At 40.5% G+C, this 19,201-nt stretch overlaps 1 protein-coding gene across 1 annotated transcript in view; it reads right to left on the minus strand.

The window, feature by feature from the left end:
- Positions 1–18,552, minus strand: part of Rtca (RNA 3'-terminal phosphate cyclase) — a 42,914-nt gene extending 24,362 nt beyond the window's left edge. The window contains exons 1-2 of the mRNA XM_011314384.1: positions 18,246–18,552; positions 18,063–18,180 (exon numbers count right to left, since the gene is read on the minus strand). Of these exons, the coding sequence (XP_011312686.1) occupies positions 18,063–18,180; positions 18,246–18,287 (160 nt within the window). The 5' untranslated portion in view covers positions 18,288–18,552. The remainder of the gene's footprint in view (positions 1–18,062; positions 18,181–18,245) is intronic.
- Positions 18,553–19,201: the final 649 nt, after the last annotated feature.

The raw sequence follows: 19,201 nt of genomic DNA on the forward strand, positions 1-19,201 counted from the left end.
ACTGGCACCTGGAGGGAAGCCAAGAAGGGACATGCTTCGCTCCTTACGGAGGACAGGATGCTCCATGGCACGCTGTCCAAAGGGGGAGACGCATGCAGAACTGAATGGCACCCTCACAAGAGATTCGAAGTCAACCTAGGCAGTGTGAACACACAGGCCTGGGCAGGCTCTAAATGGTCGCCACCTCACGGGCTGGTCTGGTACACGGACGGCTCCAAAAGGGGCGGCCGAGCGGGAGCAGGAGTGTGGTCCAATCGACCCTCCGTCGAGAAGGCCCTTGGACTGGACCCACACGCCACCCCGCTTCAAACGGAATTAGCTGCCCTAAGAGCCTGTGCCAGAATCATACTGGCCAGGCAGGACAAGGGCAAGGTAATACACATCTACTCGGACAGCAGGCGGGCACTAGGAGCCCTACTGAAACATGAGAGTGGCTCCAGGTTGGTAAACGACTGCATAGAGTTGATGGACAAAGTTGCAACCTGCAACAAATTAAAGGTGTCCTGGATACCAGGACACGCCGGCATACTTGGCAACGAAAAAGCCGATATGCTGGCCAAACAAGGATGTCAGACAATGGCGCCGGTGGATGAAGACCACGTTGGCGTTCATTCAGACTATATAAAGGAAATAATCCAAAAGCGCGCGGACAGGGGAGTGGTGGAGAGATGGAACGCAGGGAAGGGCGCCAGACACACCAGATCCCTCCTCCGCGAACCTTCCAGGAAATTGGCTGACGAACTCGTGTCCTTGAGCAGGGTTAAGCTGCGAGCCCTTTTAGGGCTTATTACGGGACACTGACCGTTAGCTGCCTACCTGGCGAGAATCGGCAAGGGAGATGATCCTCTTTGCCCGAGATGCGGCATGGTGGAGGAGGACCCCCACCATCTCAGTACAAAATGCAGTGGTCTTGATGAACTCCGTTTGGATATCTTTGAGACCACCTGTCTTAAAGATCTTTACGTCGACAGGGACGGCCTCAAGGGACTCTACGAATTCGCACGTGGGGCACAGATGCTGACACCTCTCGACTAGACGGCTGCCCCAGGCAGAGCGCAAAATGGCCGCAAGGCTAATTGTGCACTCCTCCTCCCGAGGACCGTCTATAGTCAAATAAGTCAAATAAAAAAATAAGTCAAAATCCTGTCAAATAATCACATGAATAATAGAATTATTAAAAATCAAAATTGAATTAAAAATCACAAATTAATCTGAGAGAGAGAGCCAAAAATTCACTGATCAAATCTGGTCCGGGTGCACTTTCCGGACTCCGTCATACGGAATGAGGGGGAGTGCAGGCTGAACCTTTTATGAATGGGAGAAGGTAGGCCTCACTGGGTGGTAACGCTGGTAGTGGTAACGCTGGACGGTCTGGGATAGGCAGTGAACTACGTCGAAATGTACAAGAGGCCGCGCCCGGATGGGATATACCCAGCTCTTCGGCAGAAAGGGGGAACCTTGCTTCTACGCAGACTGTTACCAGTACTCAGAGCCGGCCTTGCTCTTGGACATGTGCCTAAAAGATGGCCGGAGGTTAGAGTCGTGTTCATCCCAAAACCAGGGAAATGTAGCTACAACAATGCCAAAGCCTTTCGACCTATTAGCTTGAGTTCTTTCCTTCTGAAAACGTTGGAGATACTCGTTAATAGGTACATTAAAGAGAGCGCACTGAGAAGAAATCCCAGCAGCCTTGCACAGCACTCTTACCAGACTGGCAGATCGACGGAGACTGCACTACACAGCCTGGTCATCAGCATTGAAAGGGTAAAGGATAGAAAGCAGGACACTCTCGGAGTTTTATAGACATAGAGGGTTCCTTTGACAATACATCCTTTGACACTATGGAGAAAGCGGCAAGATCTTTCAGGATTGAGGAGACCCTAGTCAAATGGGTTGCCGCCATGCTCCGAACTAGGACAGCCCACACATCTCTCGGCGATAGCATCGTGAGGGCACTAGCGGGGAAGGGCTGCCCGCAGGGAGGGGTCATCTCTTCCCTGCTGTCGCTCCTGGTCGTGGATGGACTCCTCACCGGGCTCGAGAGGGTTGGAGTGGAAATGCTCGGTTATGCAGACGACGTCGCCTTAAACAGCAGGAATGAAAGCATGCTGCAACGTAAAATGCAAAAAGCGCTATGTTCAGCAGTGGTGCACCACTACTGGTCTCAGGGTCAATCCTGACAAGACGGAAATGGTGCATTTCACTAGCAAAAGGAGGAGTGTCGTGAGACCCCCTTCTATTTATAACACAACACTGAACTTCTCAGTGAATGTCAAACACCTAGGTGTTTGGCTGGACAGAGGACTCAGTTGGAAGAAACACATCACTATGCAGACCAGTAAGACTATAATGACCTACTGGGCATAGAGAAGGATGCTCAGTAGCACGTGGAGCCTACGGCCTCAAGTAGTGAAATGGATCGACACGGCCATAATGACCCCACAGATGTCATATGCAGCTGTTGTCTGCCACAGAGAAGCGGTCGCCAGGATTGGCAGACTTGCACTGCTGGGAATCACGGGGGCACTTCGGACGACCCCCACCGCAGCTCTGGAAGCTCTTCTCTTCCTTCAGCCGCTCCACCTTACCATAAAAGAAGGAGCACTGACATCGGCAGCGAGGCTGCACCTACAGGGATCATGAAGGCCTGTAATGGCCACGCGGCTATCCTAAGCACGAATGAAGGCCTCCAAGAGGTACTCTCCCGTGGAGGAGATGCCCGTATGGCAGTGTGGCTCCCTCACAAAAGCTTCAAAATAAGCCTTAGACACGGAACAAATGGACGTGGACATGACAAGGAGTGGGCACCACCCGAGGAGTCGGTCTGGTACAGAGACGGCTTCAAAGGGTATGACCGGGCGGGGGCTGGAGTGTGGTCCAGTGGACCCTCTTCGAGTAGAGCCATTGGACTGCGAGGAGGGGAAGCAGGTACGACACGCCCGAAAGCATCCTCTTGGGGTGCACCTGAACCACATCAAGGAGCGTATCCGCAAGCGGACGGAGACGGGGATTGTGACGAGATGATGCCATGGTAATAGTGCCAGCCACATAAGAGCCCTTTTCCTACCCCCGACGAAGAAGCTGGCAGAAATACTGATAGGCCTTTGTAGGTATAAGCTCCGCGCCTTGGTGGGCTTTATTACTGGACACTGGCCCTTTGCGTCATATCTGGCTAGAATTGGCAGAGGGAACTGTCCCATGTGCCCTAGATGTTGTCTGGGGGAGGAGGATCCTCACCACCTGAACACAAGATGGTCAAGATGGTCAAGTGAAGTCACTGATCGAAATAGCCAGACATTCTCTAATGCGAATTTTAACGTATAGTCCTACGGACTCGCATGTCTTGAACATCAATTGAAGAAAATAGTTAATAAAAAAAAAAAAAATAACCACCACGTTCACCCGATAAGTCCTCCAAAAACTCAGCAGATATCCTCGACGACCAGTTCAATTTCAAACGTCGCGAGAATCAGGATTGGTGTCTCTCGAGCGTCCTCCACAATTAAAATTGTCACAGGTCCGTCTCCTATGCCCACCAAACGGGAAGCCCCTACTCAGTCACGTGAAAATTCGCAACCAGCGGTTATGCTACGAAATAATGTGATTAGTGGGGGTAACATGATCATCCCCATCAATTGGGCATACGCAACAGATATAATTTATTTCAAACGCATGCGCTCTTAAATGTCCCGATGCTTGATAATAATTAACTATCCTTAATCAAAGAGAATAAACTCTCAGCGCTTCCCTAAAGTCTTAAAATTGATTTCTGCGTTAACTGTTGCAATAGAAGAATTAATCCTCTTATTTTCTCATGAATAATGAATCTCTAGTTACTTTTCAATTAAGCACGTGGATGAATCCCTGCGTCACTTTTAATGGTAAGATGAATGCATTGTGGCTCCATTATTGGGCACATCCAAAATCCAGTCACCTCCAAATTATAAGGAGCCTGACGACATCTTTCGGGTTCCTGAAGACCCTCGAAGATGTCCTCAGACAGAGCGCAGTGGCGTAAAATTTTTCATTTAAAATAAAAAGACAAATAAAATTAATAGATTGTTCTCCTCTCTCAAGCCTCTCGCCATCGAAGGTGACTTCCCCTCAGGTGGAAGTCAACAGCAGAACGCGAAACGGTCGAGAAACAGTAACTGGTCAAAATATCATGTTACAGCAGAAATACTATTTACGGATATTTAACTCATGGGTGGGATCAAGATATCCAATTATACCACCTACTCGATCAATTACTCTCAAAACCCAACGGCTGTACGGGGCCGACCCCGTGGGACTCACACAACCTTCATACAGGATCAGCCCTGTTTTTCGAACTGTGGAACTCCATTAAGGGGAAGCCGCCGTTCTATTCGGTGAAGAAACGGGATAATTTTTCACTCGCAATTAAAAATGGCAACTTGTGCCCGGTAGGATCCTCCTACGATTCTGTGTCCCCACTGCTCTCGAAGAGAAGCTCATCTTGTGGCGTCGATGTCTTGCCGATAACTGCCAAAAGTGGCGAAACTCCTGCCTCACCAGAAGACTACTTCTAGATTAATACAGAGACGCTGGCGTCTCTACACGCTAATATCTCCGCATTCAAATATGAATGGGGAAACCATAAAACTATGCAAACTAATTGAAGGGGTCGAGAAATCTCCTAATTATCGCGGCTAGTCTCTCCTCGTTGAGGCTCCGGATATGCTTAAATGAACTTAAATCTATTCTAACGAACCAGACTCAAACGGCACAAATACGGATCGGTCGTAAACACCCTTATCGACCTTCTTTCACTAACCAGAACTGAAAAATACCTCACGAAATCTCCATACTGGCACTAGCAGTCAGACTGTACATTCCGGAGAGATTTTGCAAACGGAAATTCCTGAATCCACGCTAAAATCCATGAAATCCCAGCTCCTCCTCTCTATGATGATGGGTGGATCCTGCAATGGTTTAGTGAAGGTATCCACAGGTGCGTTTTCTCTAGGCGAGGAGACCAATCGTATTATTGTTTGCAACTATAGTATCTTGAACATAATGAGATTTTGGAACCTTATGCTTCTGCTGGTGAGAAACCCTGCATATTATGTAAGTGCCCCAGTCGAAATTTCGGTCAGCTTACCAACGTACTTCTAGTGTCCTGTGCTGTTATATTTTAATGTTAACATTTTCCGCAGATTTTTCAACGTACTTTCCACCTTTACTGATTATGCACCAGCCAACTTTAATCAATTATTCCACCCTAAAATGAATGAGTTATTCACGCGCGTATAGATCGATTTTATCACAATTTGTGAAATAATAAAATGGATATATCTCGTCTTTACTCATTTATTCACCTCCAAGACTAAATAATAAGGCGGGGAGCGGGGCTAATTGAGTCATTTAGATTTTCTAGTTTGATGAAACTTTTTTATTAAATATTTTATTGAGTAAGGAAAATGGGTTTTCTGACATGACATTTTTAAGCCAAACGAAAATGTCCATCACTTTCACCCTTCCCTCCGATTGCCTCCTCACCGATACGACAGCGAAGTGTTTAAGGAAGTAGTTACAGACGGTTGCGCTGCTTAGTGTGCTAAGTTGTAGAGAGTGGAATGAATTCGGGGAAAAAGGGCTAATTGCCCTGCAAAAAATGTTAAAACGATAGAACACTCTATAATGCGATCCGTTTATTATCCCAATCCGGGAGAAAGCCCTATATGGTTGCCAGTTACCCAAGGTTAACGGTATTAATTCTGACCCGCCGGAGTTGTAGAAGGAAAAGGAAAAGAACCCCTTAAATTTGAGATTTCGAAATATGGAAATCCCTCCTTTGTTTCGGCGGGGTGGTTGGTGGTTCTCGGCATTTCCCAGAAAATTGTAATGAAATCATTGAAAAACCCCATAGCAATTAAAGGAGCGCAGAATTGCACCGCGAAAACTTCGGAGAGTGAAAAACTTGTGACGTGAAATTTTCTAAACGACCGAAAATGCCCATCACCTTCGCCCTTCCTCCCTACGTCCTCTTCGCCGATGCAAATACTTAACAAAATTGGGACATAAAAGAGGTTGCCGGGCGCCAGCTAATTTTTCAGATCGAGAAACCAGCAACTCGAAATTTAAACCTAGATTAAAACCGCGAAACGTATCACTAACCCGGACTTAGACCTAATTCAGCGAAGGGGTTAAGCGAGAGGTAACGGATGCCTGCGCTGCTCAGGGTGCTAGGTTGTGGAGAGAGGGGTGGATTCGGGGAAAAGGGCCAAAAAAATGTTCAAAATAAATCTTCCTCAAAATTAGCTATTTTATTTAATTAACTCGACCACTAGTGTCGAAAACTTCACCAGTTGACAGAGTCAACGGTAGTTATACCACCCGCCGAGGCGGTGATGATTTTTCCAAAAAAAAAGAAACCTCCCCTTCTTGTCCGCGTGGCACCGGGGGGTGGGGCGGGGTTGCCCGGGATTTTCCCAAAATTCAGGGCCCCATAGAAGGGACTGATTATACATTCTTAACCATGGATAAATTGTAATTTTTACTCCACGTAATTCCGCGGACCCTCGCGAGAAGTCCGGCATTTATCCCAGGAAATTACTCGGGTATCGAGGGTTACAGGTAAAGTTTATTAACACCGAGAAAATCCTCGGAAAGCCTAGAGAAGGCGGTGGAAAAGAGAGCGAGACAGATGGAGTGTAGTGTGTGAGAGAGATCGCATGACACCCAACGTTCGCGGCACGCGTTATAAAAATTTTTCGACGGTTGCATTTTCACCACGCCTCAATGCCTCCACCGATTGGCATCGGATAAATTTCATTACCGAGGGGGATAACCCACGAGTATTCTCTCGAAATTGGGGATTTTCACCGCTCCTGGAGACCGCGATATCTCCGTTTATGTAAAACGGGATTTCCTCAGCACCGTTCGGCTGGAATTCTCGCTCAACGTTCAGCGAGCGGAGTGGGGGACAACACTCGAAGCCGCTACGGCATGGACACCCCTCAAGGTTGACTGAATGAATTCCTCACTTTCCACATGGGTTTTGACGGTTTCTCCCGGGATTTTCACGCCCTTTTTCGCACGATAAGAGGCCAAACCTCCACCGGAACGGCCCTGTGGGATGAACAAATTTCACCACGCGCGATCGGCCGTGGTTTTCGATCAAACCATGGCTGAAAACCACTCGCGAACACATCAACGGAGGGAAACACTGTTCGATTGAGGACCCACACGATTTCCCCATTAATTGACTAATCCGAAAATCCTTATTGCGGATAATCGCGGAACTGCATTTTTATTTTATTTCAATATTTATTTTTTTTTTTCTTAATTTTTCTCCACGAATTCGATTACTTGCTCCAACTTAATATGATCTATTATTATAAGCCTTCGGCCAATGCACGATATTATAGTATGAAAGAAGCTGTTGTGTATTTATCTTGTCGTTTTATCCTTCAAAAATACTTTTCTTACTAATATTTTACCTGGAGCATTCTCTTATGATAAAAAATCGTATACGAAATTTGGAAGATAGATTTTTTTCCATTGTTGATTTAGCGTGGAATTGTCATTTTCTAATCCATTCTTCATTTTTAGCTTTCTGCCGATACTCCGAAATTGAAAAAAAATGGTTCTTTTTAGAACCAATTGGCCCTTTTCAGGGCCCCAAACAACAAACGAGGAAAATTTAATAACGCTAAAAAAATATTATCTCTGACGCTTTTTGATTGAACCCCTTAATCTATTTATAACATTAATAACAAAAATTTATTCCACCTGCTCAAGAGCGGAATCGTGTTATTTGAATGCCCGTCCCGTCTAACATGGAACAGTTCCCGAGAGTGGAGAACCCAGTGTTACGACAGAGGAGTCTCATTGGAAGCTGAGGTTCAGTACTATAACCTCAACTTCCCACGCGTGGCGAATTTGCGGAGCCAATCGGTACGTCAGAGAGCGTGATTCCATCAAATACATATTATTACTTATTATTCACGCGAAAATCGCGTTACAAGAGATCCAAAAATTGAGTTTAATGTGCGGGATTTCCTCAAATCTCGTTACATACCTTTTCCCGTGAGAAGAACATTTCGCACTTGAAATCTTTTCTCTAAGGTTTTTAGAGACTATAGAGAGAGCAGCCATAGAGAGCTAACAGAGAGAGCTCCTGAAATGAGGGGTTTCGTTCGTACATCCGTCGGGGCCTCTGGTTTACATGGTTTGAGATCATTTACTGACACTTTTCCCGTGGTCTTTCCATCGAGGTTGGCCAACTCATATACTGTTTTCGACAGATTTTGGTGATGACGAGTAGCACAGAGAACTGTTTACATAACCCGATCTTTAGCCGTACCTAAGGCGAGAAGGAACCCATGTCAGAATATCTGGCGAAAGTGGGGAGCCTCTTCGAGCGAAACCCTGAAAAAACATCCCCGGAAATAATATCCCGGAAAACATATCCCCAGAAAAATTATCCCCAAGAAAAATTCTAATATTTAATTCCTAATAATAAATATTTAAAAATCCTAATTTTAATAATTTAATTAATAAAACTTATTTAATATAAAGGATAGAAGGGAAGCGGGTGAATCACAAAATGCATTTTAGAAAAAAATTGCTTTATTTATTATGACACATAAAAGGGTTAAGGGTTCGATTCCCCATGAAATTAAATTATGTTTTCTTTTAATTTCATGGATTTCATTTAATTTCATGGATTTTAATTTCATAATTTTCCTAGACAAATAATTGAGACCTTTTACAAGGGAGTAAAGATCGATGAAAATGCATGCAAAAAATTGAAGAGTCTCGTTCGTATGAAATTTTATGATTATTCTATCAGATTCTGACGATAATTTCGAGATAAATTGCAATTCGAATTATTGGTAATGAAATTTGAATCACTAAGCACAGCTATTCAAAATTAACGAATCATTTCTTGATAAATTTTTAAATTGGCTCAATCAAATTACATGTGTTATTTTCAGTAATATTAATATTCATCATCATCAAAAGGCTAATGAATAATTAATTTTGAAGAATAAATGAAGTGAAAGGAGAAAATTAAATGGAAAAAACAGAACAAAAGTGCGTCGACGTTCCGACCGTTTAAGCGGTCGAGGCGCGGCTAGAGAAAACATAATCCACTCATGTATTTGTCAATATGGAGAATATTTTACCGGCGAGAGAAATTACGATACTATCGGGTCAATTCCCCGTTACAATATTTGTGATTGATTTTTAAGATCTGCAAAAAAGTGGCCACCATTACGATGGCGGAGCACCTCGCTAAATGCGGTGTGTGCACGATTAAAACTCGAGCATAACCACAGTAGCCAGTCATACGTCAATGTTTATAAACATTTTCCATATTTCTTCATAATTTGAACCGAAAAATATCCCATAAGGCTTGTAAATTAATTTAAACATTATTTATATCGTAAATGCTTTATTTGATTTTTTTTACTTTTTTTACCGACACAGTTCCTCCATGAGCTCCTCCATAGACATCCTTAAATGAATATAAATACGTACATGAACCGTAATATTGGAGTCGTAGTGATGCTCATAAGCTCATTCCCGTTTCGTTTTTCGTAGTTTGAATTGTTGGTTTCCTCTAGTTATTAGATTTGTTCCTGAGAATAAAAGTTAGATTTCGCGGATTGTGAGTTTAAATTGACTTTTATGAATAAGTTTTTTTTGGAGGTTACTCGATTTGTATATTTTCGATCAAGATTGCGTAAGTTACAGCATAAAAATGTATGCTTTAATGAATCATTTTATATACCTTCGACTGAGAGGTTGTGCTTTTAAAACTACTCGATACATTTCAATTTATTTAACATGGAATTGCGGTGATTTTCAATAACTTGAAAATTACCTACAGTTTCATTATTTCAGTCTTGTTGATTATAATTTTTTCCAGAGGTGAGCTTCATCTCCCTCTAAGCTCTGGACTTTGTTGATTGAACAATGATTGATGGAGTTTGCAGCCGCGCAAGCTCTGATCGATTTCTAGCCCGTCAAAAGACACGAAAAAGAAATGAAACACGTATTGGAATTCCAGACAATATCAATGCTACGAGGAAGATGGTTTAGCTCAGACAGGGGCAATCTTGAGGTAGGTCAGAGCAGAGTCATAAACTCGAGTTAGGAATGAAAAAAGTTTATAACAATACCAAGTTAGAAAGGTCCTAGTACGATCATAAGAAGGAAGGCCCAGTTGGAGTATTGGAGATTGTCTCATCGAGCATATGCCAAATGGCGAAGTGAGAAAAATAACCGCCGTCATCAGTGAAAAAAGAAATTAGAAAATCGAAGCCTAGACAAAAATATTCATGAATATGATGGTGTGAGAATTCGTTCAAAATCTTAGACATGCTATACTGAAACCTGACTTGAATTTGCAAGAAGAAACTGAATGATTTTGCATCCTATGTAAATTAATTAAATTTTGTTGAGAGCTTTTTTTATTATGTATTTGTAGCTAAGTATTTGGCTAAGTATTTGGCCAGCATGGAATGATTATACACAGTGCGTCCATCAATATGAATGAGAATTCGTACAGTATCTTCCGTGTAAACTTCTGGTTTAAGATGTCTTGAGAAACTATTTTTTATCCGCGGATACACGTATTGTCCCATTTTATTTTTACCGCTGAGCATTGGCTTGGAATTGACGCAATGCTGTGTAACACTTTTCCTCATCTCGTCCTGGAGATCGAGGATAGTCATTATCTTCATCCGTTCCAATACTTGCACCATTTTATTCCAACCAATTTGATGGGATACCAGCTAGCTTTTTAAGGGCCGAAAGCTAATGAAAACCGAATGAACCGACGCGAGGGGAAGTAAATGCGGTGCCCTGCCTTACCCGCCGTCAGTAAATCTCCCAACACCGAATATCCAAAAACCTAAAAGATCTCCAAAAACAGGAAAGGACATGACGAGTGTGGTTGAACCACATCTTCGCAACAACACAATTTCCATAAATCCATAAATTCTAAATATACCAAAAACTGGAGTGCGTACTCAAAAGAAACCAAAACTAGGACGGTAATCTAGTTACCGTAAAACTTCCCACGAGAAGCAAAAACCGATGACGAATGGAACGAAAGCGGGAAGGCCCGGGCGGCTCAGGATGATAGGTCATGGAGAGGACCAGAATGCACGGTTACGCAATTTCAAGAAACCGAAACCTAGACCGCGAAACAATACAACCCGTAGATCAACGGGTAGTCGGGACACCGAGAGCCTACTTGCGGATATCTGACATGATCAAAACAACCTCGAGGACTACCTCGCCGAGGCGGGACATAAGTTAGCGAAGTACCAGCCGGCTGCGAGCGCGCGAATTGACTCACCCGCGTACAGACGAGAGAAAGAATATGTAACGGTCCCACTAGAGCAGTCCCAAACATAGAGAGCATCGTCCGGGAGAATATGGCTCTCACCAGAGAACGTCGCCTTCAGCCAGATCTGGTTCTCATTCGAATGCCAAAATTGGTCAGAGTTCTGTCCGCCGCGAATAATATCTGGTATCCAGGATTGAGATAGATGCGGTTGAGTATTGGTGCCCCATATCAAAGAAGATAGACTTCATCCAGCTAGCTCGACTTTGACTCAAACTCAAACCTCGTACCCATGCCAGCACTGGCCGTGCATTAGTCCATAAACTGGCACAAATCTGCTACAAATTTTAATGAGCGATCTCTGGTGTACCTAAATTGCGCCTAGCTCGAACTTATTGTCAACGCTCAACTTTCCAGCCTGGATATTTAAGCTTCTAATTCCAATTTACACACATTCATCACCAACTGTTGAGGCCCAGCCAACTGACGCAGAGTATTTAGGGAGCATCAAAATGTTCATCTAAGATCGAGCACCAATGGTACCTAGACATACTCCGGAAATTATAGATCGCACACTTCGTGATTATTAAACAGTGATAAACCATTTGGGGAAAAATTATTTTATTAGGTGGTGGCCTTCGTCAGTAGAAAAAAATGCAATCCGTAGTAAATTCATCAAATTATGGGCCATCTGAGGCCCATTTTTTCCAAGTTCACTCAGGAAAGTGAATTGTCCCTATTTTTACTATCTGTTTGGGATCGAACAGTGAATATGAATTACTGCGAGATATATGTAGTAGATGAGTATATCGCACCTGGAGATGCAGATATCACAGAAGATTTATATGGTGAGGTGATTAAAATGAAAGAATTTCATAAATTAACGTAATAGGTAATTTTTTCAGCAAGAAATGTTGATATTAATGATATCAAACGAAAATTCATTGAACTGTTGCACAAATCAACAGAGAATACTTATTGTTGTATCGATACTGTAAATAATTCTATTAATGCAGACATGACTGAAGCAATTCTGCCAAAAGATCTGGAGACATTAAGTTCCTCAGGTATGCCACCTCATAAATTACGATTGAGGACTAGTACTGTCATAATGGTAATTAGAAAACTTTCTATAAATGAAGGATTATCTAAAGGAATGCGATTACTCATTTCAGAATTGAGGAAGCATTTATTGGAATGTTCAATCTTGACTGGAGATCAAACGGGAAAAATTGTTTTCATTAATTGTATAACTTTGTATAGCAAAGATGATCATTTTTGTGCTTTTCGAAGAGGGCAATTCGCTGTTGAATTGACATCCACTATGATCATGAATAAGTGACTTTTCTCAGAATAAATTTGTAAAAAACTAATACTCTTCGGATTGTCTGTTCGAATTCGGGTGGGTTGCATTGGTTGTACCAGCTTAAGACACCTTAAGACACCTTAAATTTTTGACTGAATGGCAATTGATCTCAAGCGGGATGTTTTCAATCATGGACAAGTTTATATTACCTTATCACGTGTTCATTAATAGTACTCTCTGAAAATTTACCTCGAAGACCAAAGACAGATTATGTCTGCACAGAATTATTCATATAAACTACCCATTTTAACGACTAACTTTCAAAGCATCAATTCTCATTCGGACAGAATATTCGCAAATACATTTGAAAACGGGAATACCATCAATGCGGCGATGGTCATTATATATTCTTACATACCGAGCGGGTGTTATGTGCTACCGAAATTACCAGAAGGATAGTGGCCCCTCGTAACGAATTGAGCACCAGAGTTGAAATTGTAGATTCATCAGCCGCTACACGTCTAATGAGGACTCCATCGAAGTTGTTTCGTTCTCTCTCCGAATGATCGAGTTAGGGTTTCAATAGAAAATAAAATTGGAAAACAAGTGCTTAAGATAGCACATTAATACTTTATTCAAACTTGGGTTGAAAATTTTTAGAAATCTTTAAGTACAAAATTCCGTAAATTAAGTTAACCTTGGCGAGAATTTTAAAAAACATTAACTGAAAAGAGAAGCGGGAAAGTAGTCAAAACCACAGCCACGGTGGGACTGACTAAACTTTATAAAATTATATCTAAGGGTTTGGTCCGACGTCCCCTTGCGAAACCTTCGTGCATTGAAACAGGATAACTCCTAGCAGAAAATGCGGGAGGAAAAAGGAAAGGACAATGTAATGAGAAGCAAGAGGAGCTTGTGACGCCATGTTTTCATCGTGAAGAATCTCAGCCTGTTCGCGCTAGCAATATAATGAACAAAGGAAAAAACAGCATGTGTGGCCCACGCGAAACGAAAAGCCTTTCCAATTATCTCGAAACTGAGGATTTATAGTTTTACGACCGTGACCGTTGAGTGTTTTTCCCTCCGTTATTTTGAGTTTTCATAGAAATGGTTTTTGTCATGGACTTTGGAAAGTTGTTGAGTTGACACGCAGAGTCAAGTATTGAAATTTATGTTTTCCGGTAAGATTTTGTCAAGTTCGAGGAATTATTTTCCATCTCTTGTTCATTGTTCCCTAGTTGGGCGTTCTCTTCATTTTCAAATTTTACTAAATGTAGTTTTCGAATTTTGTGGATAAAATAGTGGATTAATAGTGCCATCTATGAAATTCAAGCCCAGGACATCACGCGAATTGATTTAGGGGAAAATAGGCGGCAGGTGCGTCGCCCGTGGGATGCTGAACCACCCTGCTGTGCAAGTGTGGGAAGGTTTAAATTAAATCAACGATGTAGTCGCTTTTGAGAACAGATCTCGTCAAATTTATTCAACTTTGAACTTGGGAACGTACTCCAAGAAAAAATTGATTTGCTGCTTGTTCCAATACAAAATTAACTCTAATGTTTTCTTACAAGTCTTAGAACATCCTTAGCCTAGCTTATTCTACAACATACCATAGAGAGAAAAGTAGGGGGTCAAGAAGGCACAACGTTTCGGTCAAGGTGTTTCCATCCCCACTTGGAGATTTTCAACACAACCCCTCTCTTTGGACCTAGGTGCCCAGGAACAAAGACTAGCACATGTGCGGAAAAACTAAGAGATAGGCCACTTCTCCTGGAGGGACTTTTCCGATTTTCGAATTCAACGAATTTCCAATGACAATTACGTTTCCACAAATGTGTATACAAAAATGAAAAAATTGTTCCCCAAAGACGTTTCAGCGCAGGGTTAGTAGTCATGCTGTTCTGAAATTTTTCCTCCTAAATTATTATGATTTTCCTATTTACTTGACGAGATGTACTGCGCACTCGCTGAGCCGAATTCGAATTTCGACTTCGGATTCGAGTTGACCAATAAAGAATCAGTCTTACAAGTTTCGACTCAGGCGCACTTCATTTCCGTATCTCTGCTTTCATGATAAGGAATGTACTCTCTCCCTCTTTCTGGGCTCTCACACATGTCTCGTATTTTATTCGTTCTCATTTTATTTTAGTAATTGTCTTGAATATCGTCATGTAATAGTTAATTATTTGAATCCTATTTAAATTTAATCTTACGCACTTGAATCTAGAAAAAATGGAGGAATTCTAGTCGCCACTATCTGATTCGGCAACATTATAAAGGAGACCATAATGACCACCGCTCAAAAATCGAATTGAAGAAGTTCAAAAGAAATGAAAATGGCCGCTGTGAGAGTATCAAATTGAAGAATGTTGAAATCTAATGAGGGCAAGCTCCGGTACGGGCGCCGAGGGATGGCGTAGTTGAAGAACTGGGTATTAATTTCAAATGACATCATTTTAATTACAGTTAAAATACAATATATAGAATAAGATACATGTGTAATTTCATGCATATGGAGATCATGATTTTCTTGGGAAAAAAAGGTTAAACTAGAAACTATCATGGCGAAAGGCATGCAAGAAAATATCGCCGTAAAACTGTCACTTTTCACGAAAAAAGTATTCTAAACATTACAAATATTTTAATGACGATAAATCATTCCGATTTTTTCCCTCAACTCGGTTTGTTGAATGAAAAACGATGAATACATTTTTTTGTCATTGTTTATGACTTTTCATTAGACAAATAGTTCAGGTCCGGGAAAAAATAATTAGAACGGTTGTGCTTAGCATATATTGAACTCCTGATGAAGGGGTTCTCTTAATAAAAATCGACTTTTTCTATTTCGCTTGAACACATTTTTTGAGAAAAAAATCCGTTTTGCAAGATTCTTTTATGAATCATTTGTGCATGATATGATGAACCTATGTAATGATAGGAAATGAGAAAACAACTTCCAGTGAACACTATTAAAAATTCCAAGAAACCTTGAAAATCATTTGTTTATGAACTTATATTGATAAAACCGTTGCAAATACGCAAAAATATTCCAAGAATTTTAGCCCGTCGCAAGCACGGGAATTTCACAGAAAAACGTTTTTCCACCCGGAATAGTCAGGATATTAATTATTTATCAATAATCTGCTGGTACCAAAAATACCCAGAAATTTTACTAAGGTACTTTGATACTCTGTTTGAACTGATGAAAAAATTTAAAATAAAAGCTAGTATTTATGAAACTTTTTACATAAATGAGAGAACATTCATATATTTTAAGACAGTGTCTAGAGACATGGTATATGGCAATTGCCATACGCCCAAGGTGACGTTTACCATATGTTTAAGCCCTTTCTTGCCATACACGTATGGCAAAAGCCATACATGTTGCATACATGATGCATGTATGGCTTTTGCTATGCGTGTATGACTTTTGCCATGTGTTTGCCAAAATGTGTGTAAGGCTTTCGTCTTTAGGTGCGAATTATGAGTGAATTTTGAGCGAAGAAAAACAAATTCTAAGATTTGATATTAAAAAAAAGAGCTTCTGTAAGCTTTCCTGGAAACGAGGAGAAAACTGAATAGGATCGTCCAATCTTTATTGTATCTTTTCAGGAAGAATGAGAGCTAATTAGAAGCGACATTAAAAAATTGAAAAGTATTATTATTCGTATTATTATTATTTTTTTACATTACATTTTCGAACTTCTTTTATTAATTCACTGGTGAATGGAAGAAAAAATTGAGTAAGATCGATTTTCAGTTTTTAAGGGGTGTGCAAACTTTAGGAAGGTTTTCCGAAAATCTGTACTGAATTTCAGAGTTTGCACCCTCTCCAAATATTAGTAGTCGTAATCATTAATTGATTAATTATTTGTTAATTAAAGGAAAATGATCAGCTATGATGTTATTTCAATTATTGAGACGTGGGATCACTTCAGAGTGGTCATCTGGAGACTTGTCCTGAGTTCCAGAGTTTGCAAACCCTGGCTATGGAGGCTAGTTTATTTAAAGAGGAGGATTAATCGATTCATGGATCACAATATTTTGATTAATTTTCGAAATTGATTCTAAGGATTGTGCAAACTCCAAAGAGGCTCTCTGGAGATCTCCACTGAATTTCAGGTATCTTAAACTGAAACGGCCATTGCAGCACAATCAACTAAGTTCAAAAGATTTCAAAAGTGCTGGTTTTTTAATAATTTATTCTGGAAAAAAAAATTTTTTAACTCATTTTTTTTGTTTTATGTGGCTGTGCCAGAATAAACTTAAGCTGGCACAGCCATTAAGAATAACGGATTACAACCATCTTTTTGATTTTCTGAGACTTGAGAAAACTCAGAAATAAGGTTTTGAAGATTTCTCAGCAGAAAAATTCAGTAATATTGCAAATTAAAGGTGATTGGATTTTTTTTAAGAATCAATAAATATATTACTGTCAATTATTGTGATAACTTTATCTGAATTTTTCGGGTGAGCTTCGAAGGATGCCCTAGAGTTTCCGCAACCCTCAGACGCGGAAAAGATTCTTAACAATTTTATAAAAAAAATTATGTTGAACTCATCAATTGTTCATTAAGGTGATTACTTGAGCCAAGCGGCTGAGAAAAGTCCCAAACTTTAGGGTGACATTCAGAGGATCCTCATAGAGTTTTCTCAACCCGCAGACAAGGAAAAGATAATTATTTTATTTTCGAGTAACTCATACGTAAATTGCTGCGCACATGGCTTTTGCCATACGTGTATGGCAAGAAAGGGCTTAAACATATGGTAAACGTTACCTTGGGCGTGTGGCAATTGCCATACACCGTGTCTCTAGATACTGCCCCTTGTGGGTCGTTCTTTGACACGGACGATCTGAGATTTTTAGGCAATTGCTGCATTCTAGAAACTACCCTACTGATTGAGGTGAAATCGCGCCCAAGCATGCATTACAGCAATACCCATATTATGTGACAAAATTTCAGACTCTAAGCTTCAGCTTGAGTTATTTTTATCTCTTAATTTATAACATTTTCCGAAATAATTGACACATCCTTTCGTACACAAATACATACATGGTGCTCAAGTTTCGTACTTTTTTGTTTCCGGCAAAATTAACGAATTTCACTATTTTCAGATTAAATAGGTAATGAACCGAGATAGATCGTTCTGGTTGATCTCATACTTTATAAAATGAGAACAGTAATGAATGATTAATTATCTTACAACTCAAAAAAAAAAGAATAGAGAGCAATTATAATGAGAAGGCATCAATGATACTGTGGCTGTAGACCAAAGTTTCACCTAACCTAAAGTATAACCTTCTACACGCCGCAAATCACTTTTCTGCACTTGCTACGAAATATAATATTTCATATCCATTTTTTCAGGGGAAGAACGAGAAATAATCTATCAAGAAATTGCCAGAAGTGATTAATTCTTAGATGTTACCTTTGAGATGCTGAGCTGCTAATCCAGGTTTTAAACGTCCAGCTCTAATATTGTCCATCACAAAAGGTATTCCATAAAGCGCACTTATACTCAGAGCAATTCTCAACACTTGTCCTCCCTATTCATATTCAGAAATGTATAGGTTCAATATAATTTATATTAAAAAAAGCCAACGTTACTTACGCCTTCTCCCAAGCTGCCATCGATTTTGACAACATCAGACATTATGGAATTTGGCTGAAAATCTCATCGACGATGGGTGAAATACGATTATTGAATATAATGAACGAGTTCGATTATTGCCAAGCTTTCCAGAATACATTCCCACATTGCACAAGCTAACCTTTAATTAATGAAACGTTGAATTCGTAAGCCTCATATAATTTGGTGAACAAATGAAGTATTTTGCGGGACCAGGAGAGGAATTCTGGGTTTGTGGGGAGAGAATTTCGCATGTTTTCCCACCGCCGTATACTTGGCGCACTAATTAATGTGAATCATTAATTAACCTATCAAATAATTTGGAAATAATTTGGGGAATTTTAGGAAGAGGGTTTCATAATTTGGGGAGATCTCGTTGATTAATTATTCATTTTTTTTAGTTAAAGTGTATAGTTACCGAAAATTTCTTATTTTTTATTTTTCTGAATTGAAAATTACATAGAATCATTTGGGGAATCGATTTCTGTGGATTTCATAATTTGGAGAGTTGACAAAGAGTTGATAATTAATAAATTAAATAATTAAATCAACTTGCAGCCGGGCACGTGCGCGCATGCATACCCGTTCGATCGTTCGTCATCGGGCGCGCTAATTATTGGTAATCATTAATTAACCTATGAAATAATCAGGAAATACTTTGGGGAAATTTAGGGAGTAAGCTTAATAATTTGGGAAGACCTCTCTAATTAATTATCAATTTTTTAAACTTAACGTACGTAATTAGCGAAACCTTCTTTTTTTTAAGGGACAATCATTTGGGGAATTGTTCTTCTAATTTGAAAAATTGAAAAAATTTCAATAATTAATAAACCAGTTCATTGTTGCTAGTTTTTGAAAAATCGAAAATCAAATAATGCACTTATTCATATTGATTTGCACTCAATTGTTTCCCATTTTTTTGAACTTCAAACTTCTTT

The sequence above is a fragment of the Fopius arisanus genome, unplaced genomic scaffold, assembly GCF_000806365.1.
Source record: "Fopius arisanus strain USDA-PBARC FA_bdor unplaced genomic scaffold, ASM80636v1 scaffold00160, whole genome shotgun sequence".
Classification (NCBI taxonomy): Eukaryota; Metazoa; Arthropoda; class Insecta; order Hymenoptera; family Braconidae; genus Fopius; species Fopius arisanus.